This window comes from Salmo salar, chromosome ssa22, assembly GCF_905237065.1.
Source record: "Salmo salar chromosome ssa22, Ssal_v3.1, whole genome shotgun sequence".
Taxonomy (NCBI): domain Eukaryota; kingdom Metazoa; phylum Chordata; class Actinopteri; order Salmoniformes; family Salmonidae; genus Salmo; species Salmo salar.
In genome coordinates, this window is record NC_059463.1 from 4,914,890 (window position 1) to 4,929,876 (window position 14,987).

A 14,987-nucleotide genomic window follows, 5' to 3' on the forward strand; every position below is an offset into this window, starting at 1 on the left:
AGATTTCACCCCAGGCTTCCTGAAGCACCTCCCACAAATTGGATTGGCTTGATGAGCACTTCTTACGCACCATACGGTCAAGCTGCTCCCTCAACAGCTCAATAGGGTTGAGATCCGGTGACTGTGCTGGCCACTCCATTATAGACAGAATACCAGCTGACTGCTTCTTCCCTAAATAGTTATTGCATAGTTTGGAGCTGTGCTTTAGCTCATTGTCCTGTTGTAGGAGGAAATTGGCTCCAATTAAGCACCGTCCACAGGGTATGGCATGGCGTTGCAAAATGGAGTGATGGCCTTTCTTTTTCAAGATCCCTTTTACCCTGTATAAATCTCCCCCTTTACCACCACCAAAGCACCCCCAGACCATCACATTGCCTCCACCATGCTTGACAGATGGCGTCCAGCACTCTCCAGTATATTTTCATTTTTTCTGCGTCTCACGAATATTCTTCTTTGTGATCCGAATACCTCAAACTTATATTTGTCTGTCCATAACACTTTTTTTCCAATCTTCCTCTGTCCAGTGTCTGTTCTTTTGCCCATCTTAAATCTTTCATTTTTATTGGCCAGTCTGAGATATGGATTTTTCTTTGCAACTCTGCCTAGAAGGCCAGGTTCCCGGAGTCGCCTCTTTACTGTTGATGTTGAGACTGGGGTTTTGCGGGTACTATTTAATGAAGCTGCCAGTTGAGGACTTGTGAGGTGTCTGTTTCTCAAACTAAACACTCTAATGTACTTGTCCTTTTGCTCAGTTGTGCACCGGGGCCTCCCACTCTTTCTATTCTGGTTAGGGCCAGTTTGTGCTGTTCTGTGATGGGAGTAGTACACAGCGTTGTACGAGATCTTCAGTTTCTTGGCAATTTCTCACGCCTTAATTTCTCAGAACATGAATATGCTGACCAGTTTCAGAAGAAAGGTCTTGTTTCTGGCCATTTTGAGCCTGTAATCGAACCCACAAATGCTGATGCTCCAGATACTCAACTCGTCTAAAGAAGGCCAGTTTTATTGGTTCTTTAATCAGGACAACAGTTTTCAGCTGTGCTAACATAATTGCAAAAGGGGTTTCTAATGATCAATTAGCCTTTTAAAATGATAAACTTGGAGTAGCTAACACAACGTGCCATTGGAACACAGGAGTGATGGTTGCTGATAATGGGCTTCTGTACGCATATGTAGATATTACATAAAGCTGCAATAGTAATTTACATTATTAACAATGTCTACACTGTATTTCTGATCAATGTTATGTTATTTTAATGGAGAAATTTACTTTTCTTTCAAAAACAAGGACATTTCTAAGTGACCCCAAACTTTTGAACGGTAGTGTGTGTGTGTGTGTACAGTGGGGGGAAAAAGTATTTGATCCCCTGCTGATTTTGTACGTTTGCCCACTTACAAAGAAATGATCAGTCTATAATTTTAATAGTAGGTTTATTTGAACAGTGAGAAACAGAATAACAAAAAAATCCAGAAAAACGCATGTCAAAAATGTTATAAAATGATTTTCTTCTTCCTGGGTGATGATTTCTGGATCGGGCAGTCTACTCAGAGTATCAGCGTTACCATGGTATCTATTTGGATTGTAGATTATTCTGTACTCATTGGCCCTGAGCCACACAGCCCAACATTGAACTCTTGGAGAGACCATTTGTGGTACTGACTTTTGATCATGGAACGGAGAGATCAGAGGCTCCCATATAAGTACTTGTGGAATCTCTAATCTCTGTATTCCGAATATGACAGCCAGTCCTTCCTTGTCCAGCTGGGAGTACTTTTTCTCCGCTGGCGACAATGTTCTTGACATGAACCTGATTGGTGCAGAGAAACCTTTCTCCATCCGGTGTCATAGCACCGCCCCCACACCATACGATTAGGCATCACACGATAAGATGAGGTCTCTGTCTGCTGAGTAGTGCCCAAGGACTTCTGCTGATTGCAGTAACACCTTTTACTTTGCAAACGCTTCTTTCTGACCATTTCAAGGCCACATCCTTCCTTAACAGTTGATGCAATGGAGCTAAGAGGGTAGAGAGGTTAGGGAGAAAGCAACTATAATAGTTCAGTAAGCCTAGATAGGCTTTCAGCTCTGTAAAGCTTGTTGGAGCTAGCGCTTCCACGACAGCCCTCACTTTAGCTTTGACAGTGTGTAACCCCTTGGCGTCCACCTTGTGACCCAGGTGCTGCACATCATCAGCTAACATCAGCTAGCAGTACTCCTCTTCAGCCGGAGACCGGCCTACTCCATCCTCCTCAAAACTTCACCCACGTTTCTGAGATGCTCCTCCTTCGTGACTCCCGTGACCAGAATGTAGTTGAGGTAAACCGCTACCTTGGCTATCTCCTGCAGAACTCCCTCCATGGTTCTTTGGAAGATAGCTGGTGCGGAAGACACCCTGAAAGGTAAGTGTTTCTAGGTAAACATCCCTATGTGGGTGTTTATGGTCAGGTACTTCTGTGAAGCTTCATACATTAGCACTTGATGATATACGTGACTCATGTCCAGTTTTGTGAACTGTTGCCCTCCGGTTAATGTTGAAAGCAAGTACTCCACTTTGGGTATGGGGTACTGCTCCAGAGATGAAACTCTATACATTTACAGTCAGCTTTTAGTCACCACATAATCTGATGGAACCATCTGGTTCGAGTATGGGAACAACTGGTGCTGCCTACTCAGAACTTAACAGGAATAATTATATCCTCTGCTAAGAGTCTGTCAATTTCCACATCCACTTTAGGCTTTATGGCATATGGAACTGATCTTGGCCTATAGAATCTGGGAGTAGCATCTGCAGTAACATGAATGGTAGCTTGGACCCCTTTTAATGTCCCTAGCTTTTCTTTGAAAACACACTTATGCTTTGAAAGCACCTGCGGCAGTGTCAATGTCTCTTTGGTGACATGTTTGATTTCATCCTGTTCAATTTTATTTCCTCCAGCCACCCTCTCCCTAGTAAACTGGAGCCAGCACCTTCCACTAGTAAGTGAGGCAGACTTTTATTTTGTCCTTGATATTCCACTTGAACATCAGCAACTCCAATCACAGTGATCTTCTCCCCTGTGTATGTTGAGTTTAATGGGTGTGTCTCTCCTTTTATGCACTTCAACTTTTTTCTACTTCTCATTGAATTGGGACCTGTTCATCAGTGTGACGCTACATCCTGTGTCTACAATTTCCACAATGAAAGGCTTCACCTTTTTCATATTTCGCCCCCTGTACACTGTACATTGAGAATGCTTGCTCTGCGTCTGCGCACTCACTTTCACTTTATCACTTGATTTGAGCAGTAGTTAGAGCATCGTGAGGTATTCGGTTTTCTGTCCATTTTCTGTAGCCCGTGGCTTTTTCTTATTGCGGCACACCCTCGCAATGTGTCCTATTATCCCACATGCATAACACTTTTCATGTTTTCATTTACAGTCAAACGCGGCCCTTTGCAACGATAAGTCTATATTGGCTGCTGCCCCACGGCTTTCCGTTCTTTGAAATTCAGTGTGCTCAGAGCTGCTCCCTTTTACTGTATGGCACGAAGTGGCGCCCCTTGCCTGAAAATCCAGTGCATTTCTATTCGCGTACTCCATGGCCTGGGCCAGTTTGAGTGCATTCTCAAACGTGAGATTAGGCTCTGACATCAAGCGTATTTGTATCATTAATCCCACACACCAGCCGATCGCGTAGCATTTGCAATAATGATTCCCATAGTTACAGTCCAGTGCTAGTTCTCAACACAGCCACACATTCCCCCACTGATTCCGTAGGTTTTTTCATGCGTGAATCAAACTTGAATCGTTACACTATTTCACTGGGTTTGGGGTTTAGTGATCTTTTAATAGATCGACTACCGTAATTTCCGGACTATAAGCCGCTACTTTTTTCCCAGGCTTTGAACCTCGCGGCTTAAACAATGACGCGGCTAATATATGGATTTTTCCCGCTTTCAAATAAAAATAAATAAATACAAAAAACACATTCTGTGACGTGCTCAGTTTTTTGGCGGCATGAAGCTTTCATTAGACCAATGAAATTGCCGAACGGGTTAAGGTCAAAAACTTTTTTGTTTACTGTTTAGATTAAATCGAGCGCGCTCAAACTTCCCATCATTCTGATTACGGTAGTCATTTTGTCACCCTCATCATGGCAAAGACACGGAGAAATGCATATGATGCAGCTTTCAAGTTGAAGGCGATTGATCTGGCTGTTGGAAAAGGAAATAGAGCTGCTGCACGGGAGCTTGGTCTGGAGCAATGACTTTCTTGGTAGGCTACTGTTTACTGCCAATATTTTTTTTTGTTACAAGCCGTGTTTCGTTAAAGCCTATTTATTTTTGTTACAAGCCGTGTTTCGTTAAAGCCTGTGTAAAGTTCATTTGCTTCAATGTACCAGTAGGCACCTGCGGCTTATAGACATGTGCGGCTTATTTATGTTCAAAATAATATTTTTTTTTAAATTCAGTGGGTGCGGCTTATATTCAGGTGCGCTCAATAGTCCGGAAATTACGGTAGATCCATGAATGACTTTTCTCCTGGTTTATCTGAGCTCAACAGTTTCTCATTAAGATGTATGTCTGTATAGCAACATCAGTTATTTTATTAGCAGCAAAGAAACGTTCCATTATTTCACAGTACTCCTCCCATTCCTGATTTTTAGGATCAAATGGTGGTAGCGAGCCTATGGTTGCCAAAGCTATCTCTTCTGATTCTCTCCCCCCTCACACAGTCAATAATTTGTCCTACCCATATCCAGGGAATCAGTCCTTCAAAATCTTCCACTGCTCACTTGAGTCTCACATCCAGCATTGTACACCAAACACTCCGTTGAATTTGTGGCAAACCTATCCAACGCAGTCCTCCATAGTTATCCTTGTCGCCAAATATGTAGTATCTTAAGATGCTTCTTAGATTGTTGACACCGGACACGTAAGTACAGTTTAGTATTTAATTGTAACTTAGAATAACATTCCCTAATGCACCTGGGGTAAACTACCTGACAGGCTGACTACACCGCTCGCGTCACGTGTGCGAGCGTTGCAAAATACATTTTGAAATCTATATTATTCAATTACTGCACCCACACTGCTCGCACGCACCAACGAGCGACTGCGTTGCCAAGGGCTAAAATAGAAGTCCGTTCTATTTGTGACGCAGATCGCGCTGCAAGTCCTGCCTCTCCCATCTCCACATTGGTTTATAGAAGCACGTGCCATCTCATTGGTTATACCCACGTGGGTGACTGAAAGACGAATGAGGTCAGTGGCGGTAATGCACCTAATTTGTGAAAGTTGCCAATCGCAATATAAAGTCAAGAGAAGGAAAAAGCCTGGAAGGAGGAGAAATGACTAGAAATGAGTCGGTTGACCGTTTTATGTGTGGATTAATTGGCGGAGTAGAGGACCCTGTGCATTTCAGGTAAAATAACAACTCACTGTTTATATCCCAGGACAAATTAGCTAGCAACAGCAAGCTAGCTAAATAGGACAAATTAGCTAGCTAAATTGCCATAAATGTTTAATGCTTTTCGACCTGTCCCCAAATTAATATAATTGGTTCAGAGTTTGTTTTGATATTTTAACCTGCGTGTCGTGATCGCGTTTGGTGTGGGGGGACAAAATATATTTATGCACGATGGCGCACGCGTGCAGCCAGTTTGGGTTCCGTGTGAGGCTTTCTCAAGCATGGTTATAAATGCAGACCTTTGGAAGATCATTAAAAAAACAATAACATGAGGTAGTCTTGAAAACCTGACCCTAGGCAAGTGATTAATGTCTGGTTTCAATGACAGACTCTTTAGGAAACTTCTATAAGTGAAAGACAATTGTTCCGGGGTGGGTTCTCTTCAGACAGACAACTCTCCCAACAAATAACAAGTCAGGCAATGACAGAACGTCGAAAATCAAAACCAAAGTTTTCAGGCAAAACTTTTGTAATGGTTTTAGTGAATGTAGACGATGCAAACTAGCCACATGCGAAATGCACAAATAAAAAGTAACCTCTATCTTGCTAGCTACTATTTTGTATTTTATTCAAGCAGATAAGGTAGTGACGTAGTTCCTCTATGCCAAACTGATGTTCTATTACATACAGACGCTTTTAAGCCAGAGTATTTGAACATTTTGGAAGCTAGAGAGACTAGCATAACAGCTCAGTTAGAGTTGAGCAACTATCCACATATATATTTTTCTATTCTTTAAGTTCACAATACTCAATGTGGAAACTTTCATTTTTCTAATCACACTTTCTGCCATTGTGTCAGACATGTTGGATACAGTGATGGGCCAGTGGCTTCCCTCCCCAGCACATGTTGCACTCCTCCTCCTGGTCCTCCTGTCTGTTGCTTCAGTTGGGGCATAGCCCCCATGCACATCCTCAAGACCCCTATCACAAGGGTCGCCCCACAAACCCCCCTACTAAACCCTTCCATCCTAACGAGCCCCCGCTCTACCTTACATATCTTAATGCTGGAGGGGCTGGACAGCTCATGGCACACTACCTTGGGATGCACCCCAGGCAGAACGGGACAGAGAGAGGGACAGGGACAGACAGCGGGACAGGGATTTAGAAGGGTGGTACGGTGCCAGTGGGATTGTCTCTATAAGGTAATCTTACCAAGAGGCCAACTCTTCCTCCAAGTATTTGCACCACTCGCACCACTCAGCGCAAGAGAGAGGGGAGAAGGTCTACAGACGGGACAGCCTGGGCTTTAGAGGCCACGGCAGACACCGTAACCACCCCTCACACAACGACAGCAGCTACCACAGTTTGTGAATAGCACAAGGTAAAATGAGATGTGAATATCAGTGACAAAAAATGGTCCTAAAAAAGTTTTGCCATGGTATTGTGATACTACTAGGTATTGTGATACTTTGGCTTGGCATTGTTTTGTGGGTAATATTTAGCATTGTGACAACCCTAATAAATAATGTAATTTCATATGGGTTTAGCCACATTTCAGGTGAACCCTGGGTCTATTTTGACACATGTAAAATGTTTGCAATCATCTGTTTCAGTGTTCATGCGTTAGTGACAGCACTTTCAATTTCCACCAATTTTAGACAATGGTGTTTGCAATAACCTGTTTCAGTGTTTATATGGAGTTTTACTAGGTCTGTTTGTACCAGTTAGTAGCTGTTACGTTCGGACTGACCCCTTTTTAATAAGACCGGTCCCCCAGACAAATTCAAAGAGTTTAAAAAAGTAGTAACTTTCTGAGATCTGTATTCAAATGGTTTTAAAGTTTTCATTTTGTGTTGTCCTCCAGGAAAAATGTTTCTTTCCACAAAGCATAGTTAACTATAGTTATCCCAGGTCTGGTGTGTGTGCCAGTCAGCAGGTAAATCTACCAAATGAAAGTGTGTGTGTGTGTGTGTATGCGAAAGCATGTTACTGTGTGTGTGCACGCACTGTGTGTGTCCATTTGACTCAGTCTGTAGAGCCACCTCTGTATTACAGCAACAGCAGTATAAGTAACATTACATTTCCTGCTGCTTTGTTTTTAGAGGAACTTTTATCTGGCTCTGCAGTACAGGGTGATTGATGTATCTGGCTCTACAGTACTTAGTACCCAGAGGATAGCAATGGCGAACAGCACAGCCAGGACAAAAATTATTTGCTTTGTCCCTTCTGTCCCTCTCCTACTTATTCTGCTCTGTTTGAATTCCCCTCACTCTCTCACTGGTGCCCCAACCCTAAGTCATAGGTGCACTTTTAGAAAAAAAGGTGCTAAGTAGAACCATTCAGTGTTCTTCGGGTTTGTCCCCATTGGGGAACCCTTTTTGTTGCTGGGTAGGACCCTTTGCAGAGGGGTTCTATCTATAAACCTCTATGTAGGGTTCTTCAAAGAACCCCCTGTATATGGTTCTACCTAGAACCCTCTGAAGAACCATTTTATAATAAAAAATAATCTTCCTTGAATTGTGTATGAAGGGTTCTACCGAGAACGCTTTTATCTTTGGAGGGTTCTTCATAGAACAGGTAGAACCCACCAACCTTATTAGCCTTTCAGATTCAATTATTTATGACAATACATATGAATATCATAAGGCCTTTCTTTGAGGGTGTAGTTATACCCTAAAACAGTGGTATTAGGAATCTCCAGGTTTACAGGCCACATCAGGCCTGCAAGTCACATTATGCTGGCTTGCAAAGTGATGTGTAATTCCTATTGGAATCCAGCTAGAGTTAGGATAGCCGACAAGTGGAATTGTTAATCACACGCAACCTGCATTCAGCCAGGGTAGGGAAGATTTAATACTGAGACTACCTCAATCATCTAAACTGGAACAACCAATAGGTGCAATAAATCCAATTACTAACAGATTGGATTAGTTTCGAAAACTGTATGTTATTTATGTTTGTGTAGCATAAAATGTATCAACCAATCAATGTACATGCAAAAACACATATTACAGTAAAACAAACAATTCTGAAAATTTCCCTGCAAATTATCATGCTGGGAATTATGTATATTTATAAATTTTTTCCTCTTTTTTTACCCCTTTTTTGTGATATCCTATTGGTAGTTACAGTTTTGTCCCATCGCTGCAGCTCCCGTGCGGACTTGTGAGAGGTGAAAGTCGAGAGTCATGCGTCCTCTGAAACGCGACCCCGCCAAGCCGCACTCCTTGCTTAATCCGGAAGCCAGCAGTACCAATGTGTTGGAGGAAACACCATACAGCTGGTGACCGAAGTCAGCGTGCATGTGCCCAGCCACCACAAGGAGTCGCTAGAGCGCGATGGGACAAGGACATCCCAGCTGGCCAAACACTCCCCTAAAACCGACGACGCTGAGCCAATTGTGCGCCGCCTCATGGTTCTCCCGGTCGCGGCCGGTTGCAACACAGCCTGGGATCGAACCCGGACCTGTAATGACACCTCTAGCAGTGCGAAGCAGTGCCTTAGACCGCTGCGCCACTCGGGAGGCCCATGTAGAACCCTTCTTGCCTTCCAAAGAATCCTTCTTGCCTTTCAAATAACTATTTTTTCCAAAAACAATTCTTAGTATGTTAAAGGTTCTAGGTAGAACCCTTTGACTTACAAAGAACCCTTGTCTTCCAAAAAGGGTTCTTCTGATCAGAACAGTTCTTGGTAGAACCCTATCCCTCCTCAAAGAACCTTTTTGGAACACTTTTTTCTAAGAGTGTGTGTATGGAATGGAAATGGGCTTTGGAGTTTTTATGCAGGCTACAACTAGGGCCAGGGCCTGTATTCAGAAAGAGTCTGAAAGGAGGTCCCTGCTGTTCTTATAATCTAATTCATTATGAACCTTAGACAAACCAGGGGGCCAATGTATCTTTGCATATCAGAGTAAGACTGCTGATCTAGGATCAGGTCCACCTGTTCATATCATCTTATTCATTATAATCATATTTTTATTAAAATGTTATTCAATTAATCACCATTTCAGCACTCCTACTCTGAGACTTTGTCAAGAGTCCAGGCCTCTCTGCTCCACACACTCAACACATTCATCCACCTACCTGTTTGTGAACTTTTGTAAGCTGGTCCAGGTTGTTCTCAAGAAAGGAAATCTTCTGCTTCTGGTGGCTACATCCCCCGCTATCATCTGGCTCCATCTCTGAATGCTGCAGCGGGAAGAAACAGAGTGGGAGAGAAAGAGAGAGGAGATAAAGAGAGAGAATGAGAGAATGTGGTTAAGATCACACTAGATATCATGAACTATTAAATCATTTAGATTAATGGTCACCAACCGGTCGATCGATCCTAGGCATTCCTAGTCGGTCACCAAACATTTATGTGAAAAACCCAACGATGTAGTCAACCTTGCATTCCTATTTCTTTTATTCGTTTTGAGCTGTTGGCAGTAGGTGCATTTGATTCAGCAGCCCTAGCGCCGGGAAGGCAAAGTGTTCCCATTTTTAACCATTTCAAGTGTCTGAAGATAGAGCTCTGTCTACCCGGCAGCTGCTGTTTTTATGAGTAAGTTCATGTTTAAGTTGTTATTCAGCACTGTCTTTGCACATTTTATGGCTTATAAAGTGTTGAACATTCTCGCTACTTCCACTGACGCCACAACAAGCTCTGAAGCTGCAATAAATGAGTATAGCAAAGTGTTTCCGGTAAGCTTGTTTTGCTACTATTAATGGTTTGTGTCTTTTTTAATATCGAGGAATATTTCACTTTCTCTGGTCATAGGAGTAACAACATGAATTGGGGCATGAGGCAGAAATAATGCAGTGCGACTTGAGTTTCGCCATCAGATGAGAGACTGTGTACCCTTTTTCTTAGCGGAGGGAGAGTGGAGGGTCGGTGAGGTGAGTAGAGTGTGAGGCAGCCTCACACTGCTCCCTCCCTCCCCTCAGACTGACCATCAGATGCAGGCCATCAGTCCAGTAAAAAAAAATATATATATTTAATATGGTCACATAGCTGTGCCTCACAAGTACATTGAACAAAAATATAAACGCAACATGTAAAGTGTTGGTCTCATGTTTCATGGGCTGAAATAAAAGATCCCAGAAAATGTCCATACGCGCAAAAAGCTTTTTTCTCTAAAATGTCCTGCACAAATGTGTTTACATCCCTGTTAGTGAGCGTTTCTCCTTTTCCAAGATAATCCATCCACCTGACAGGAGTGGCATATCAAGAAGCTGATTAAACAGCATGATCATTACACAGGTGCACATGGGTGCTGGGGACAATAAAAGCCCACTCTAAAATGTGCAGCTTTGTCACACAACACAATGCCACAGATGTCTAAAGATTCGAGGTGGCATGCAATTGGCATGCTGACTGCAGTAACGTCTACCAGAGCTGTTACCAGAGAATTGAATGTTAATTTCTCTACCATAAGTCGCCTCCGACATCGTTTTAGAGTATTTGGCAGTGCGTCCAACCGGCCTCACAACCGCAGACCACGTGTATGGCATCGTGTGGGCGAGTGGTTTGCTGATGTCAACGTTGTGAACAGAGTGCCCTATGATGGCAGTGGGGTTATGGTATGGGCAGGCATAAACTACGGACAATGAACACAATTGCATTTTATCAATGGAAATTTGAATGCAGAGATACCGTGATGAGATCCTGAGGCCCATTGTCGTGCCATTCATCCGCCGCCATCACCTCGTGTTTCAGCTTAATAATGCACGGCCGGCCCCATGTCGCAAGGGTCTGTACACAATTCCTGGAAGCTGAAAATGTCCAGGTTCCTCCATGGCCTGCATACGTACCAGGCATGTCACCCATTGAGCATGTTTGGGATGCTCTAGATCGACGTGTACAACAACGTTTTTCCAGTTTCCGCCAATATCCAGCAACTTTGCAAAGACATTGAAGAGGAGTGGGACAACATTCCACAGGCCACAATCAACAGCTTGATCAACTCTATGCGAAGGAGAGGTGTCGCGCTGCATGAGGCAAATGGTGGTCACACCAGGTACTGACTGGTTTTCTGATCCACAAACCTACTTTTTTTTTTAAGATGCATACGCACTGTGACAAACATACGCATATCTGTATTCACAGTCATGAGAAATCCATTGATTACGGCCTAATGAATTAATGTCAATTGACATATTCTTATATGAACTGTAACTCAGTAAAATCTTTGAAATTGTTGCATGTTGCATTTACTGTATATTTTTGTTCAGTGTTATACAACAAATTATACAGTGATCATACACCTAAAGAAAATTATATAATAAAAACATGGTCTATGAAGAACAACATTGGCAGGGCAATTCAAGCATAGACCCAATACATTATCTCTGTATATTGGCTATAGCCTACTGCACAAACCGCATTGCTACAGAACTGTTTTTAATTGGTTAATATTGCATAACATAAGCTGACGTTTTTTAAGTCATGTTTAAAAAAAAGAAGCTGATCGGAAGATCTCGGCTTGCATTTTGACTCAGAAAGTGATCTTGACTCATCTTCTTCAGTCTTCCTCTCCCTCCTTTACTCCCTCTCTTTCTCTTCGTCCTTTACTCACTTACCCTTTTGACTCGAGTTGTGAGGTCTTGAACAAAAAGCTTCCGCAGGTTGTGCAGTGTCTGGAGTTCACGAGCCTGTGGAATAAAGAGAGAGGAAAAAGACAGGAAGAGAGAGAGTTGGAGAGAGAGAGAGAGAGAGAGTTGGGGAGAGAGAGAGTTGGAGAGAGAGAGAGTGAAATAGAGAGAAAAGGAAAGTGGGAAAGAAGGAGGAATAGAGGCACGGAGGGTTGGAGAAAGAGAGGGAGCGTGAGAGGAGATATGGAGAGAGAAAAACAAGAGGTTTGCACAAAGAGTGGGCAAAGAGAGAGAAAGAAAGATAGAGAAAGAGGAGGTGCATTAGTGAATCGTGATCAAATTCTCCTACAGTGGATTAAATTGAATTTCAGAGAGAGAGAGAAAGTGAGAGAGAGATAGAGGGAGATAGATACTCACCACAGTCTCCTCCAGTCCTTTAAGGTCCTGCTTAGACTGCTCGTGGCGCTCATGAAGAAATCTGGCAAAATGTGGAAAGAGCAAATACATACAGTTGAAGTCAGAAGTTTACATACACCTTAGCCAAATACATTTAAACTCAGTTTTTCACAATTCCTGACATTTAATCCTTGTAAAAATTCCCTGTCTTAGGTCAGATAGGATCACCACTTTATTTTAAGAATGTGAAATGTCAGAATAATAGTAGAGAGAATGATATATTTCAGCTTTTATTTCTTTCACATTGCCAGTGGGTCAGAAGTTTACGTACTCAATTAGTATTTGGCAGCATTGCCTTAAACAATGTAAACTTGGGTCAAACGTTTCGGGTAGCCTTCCACAAGCTTCCCACAATAAGTTGGGTGAATTTTGGCCCATTCCTCCTGACAGAGCTGGTGTAACTTTGTCAGGTTTGTAGGCCTCCTTGCTCGCACACGTTTTTTCAGTTTTGCCAACAAATCTTCTATGGGATTGAGGTCAGGGCTTTGTGATGGCCACTCCAAACCTTGACTTAGTTGTCCTTAAGCCATTTTGCCACAACTTTGGAAGTGTGATTGGGGTCAATGTCCATTTGGAAGATCCATTTGCGACCAAGCTTTAACTTCCTGACTGATGTCTTGAGATGTTGCTTCAATATATCCACATACTTTTCCTACCTCATGATGCCATCTATTTTGTGAAGTGCACCAGTCCCTCCTGCAGCAAAGCACACACACACACACACACACGATGCTGCCACTCCCGTGCTTCACGGTTGGGATGGTGTTCTTCGGCTTGCAAGCCTCCCCCTTTTTCCTCCATACATAACAATGGTCATTATGGCCAAATAGTTATATTTTTGTTTCATCAGACCAGAGGACATTTCTCCAAAAAGTACGATCTTTGTCCCCATGTGCAGTTGCAAACCCGAAGTCTGGCTTTTGTATGGGGGTTTCGGAGCAGTGGCTTCTTCCTTGCTGAGCGGCCTTTCAGATTATGTCAATATAGGACTCGTTTTACTGTGGATATAGATACTTTTGTACCTGTTTCCTCCAGCATCTTCACAAGGTCCTTTGCTGTTGTTCTGGTATTGATTTGCACCTTTCGCATCAAAGTACGTTCCTCTCTATGAGACAGAATGCATCTCCTTCCTGAGTGGTATGACGGCTGTGTCGTCCCATGGTGTTTATACTTGCGTACTATTGTTTAAACAGATGAACGTGGAACCTTCAGGCATTTGGAAATTGCTCCCAAGGATGAACCAGACTTGTGGAGGTCTACAATTTTCTTTTTGAAGTCTTCGCTGATTTCTTTTGATTTTCCCATGATGTCAAGCATAGAGGCACTGAGTTTGAAGGTAGGCCTTGAAATACATCCACAGGTACACCTCCAATTGACTCAAATGATGTCAATTAGCCTATCAAAAGCTTCTAAAGCCATGACATCATTTTCTGGAATTTTCCAAGCTGTTGGACAGTGAACTTAGTGTATGTAAACTTCTGACCCTCTGGAATATAGTTTGTTAACAAGAAATTTGTGGAGTGGTTGAAGAACGACTTTTAATGACTCCAACCTAAGTGTATGTAAACTTCTGACTTCAACTGTACATACATCAATCACATTCAGTAACACTATACATTAGTAGCGTAATTTTTGTGTGTGTTTATAGACAATATGTAATGCAGGTCAGTGAACACGAGTTTATGTTTTGGCTGCTACCACACAGTGTTTTTAAAGTGTGTTTAGCCCAGAGCATAGCATGTCATGTCATGTCATGTCATGTCATGTCTGTGTGTGTGTGTGTGTGCGTGCGTGCGTGTGCGTGCATGCGTGCGTGCGAGAGCGCGGCCCAGAGCATGTTCAGTCAGCTAAATGTTAAGGGTTCTTGGTGGTCACTCATAATGGTAAACAAACAAACAGCTGGCCTCAATTCGCTCCCTACCCCCCTGGCCATAACCTTTCAATGTTTACTGATCTGTAAGGTGGAAGCAATGTGTTGGTGAGCTCTGCAAATATTGAAGGGTTAAGGGTGTTTCACTTGAGAGGTGCAGAGTGAACCAACCGGCTCCGCCAGGCTAAGGGATGGCACCATGGTGCTTTAGCGTCAATGACGCTGCGTTCAAAGTTCTAGTAAATTGCACTCTGTGCTGCTGCCGGCTTGCCTATTTCAAGTGAAAGGCCTTTTAGGGCTAAGGCTGTGGGGTACAGTCTTAGAAAAGGGTTATTTGTGGAGGGATAGGGTTCTATCAACAACCGTTTTCATCTGAAGAACCCTTTTTGGAAGACGAGGGTTCTTTGTAAGACAAACGGTTCTACCTTGAACCTTCTTCATCCTAAGAACCGTGAACCAACAGTGTTTTGTCTGGCACACAGAAAATTGGCCAGTGTTACCTAGTGTTGATTCAGGAGGTGAATTAACTCTGTAAAGAGTTAAATTAACACTCAGTGGTGTAACACCAGTGTTGATGTTAATAACCAGAGTTAAGTGTGATTGGTTATAGCTGCTGTCAGCCTACACTTTTAGAAAAAAACGGTTCCAAAAGGGTTATTTGTGGAGGGATAGGGTTCTACCAAGAACCATTTTGATTAGAA

The 14,987-nt window shown here is 42.8% G+C and overlaps 1 protein-coding gene across 1 annotated transcript in view; it reads right to left on the minus strand.

Annotated features, from left to right (window-relative positions):
• The window catches only part of LOC106582664 (kinesin heavy chain), a 147,699-nt gene that overhangs the window by 15,424 nt on the left and 117,288 nt on the right, over positions 1–14,987 (minus strand). Inside the window, exons 22-24 of the mRNA XM_014165938.2 lie at positions 12,378–12,438; positions 11,949–12,020; positions 9,471–9,575 (exon numbers count right to left, since the gene is read on the minus strand). Of these exons, the coding sequence (XP_014021413.2) occupies positions 9,471–9,575; positions 11,949–12,020; positions 12,378–12,438 (238 nt within the window). The remainder of the gene's footprint in view (positions 1–9,470; positions 9,576–11,948; positions 12,021–12,377; positions 12,439–14,987) is intronic.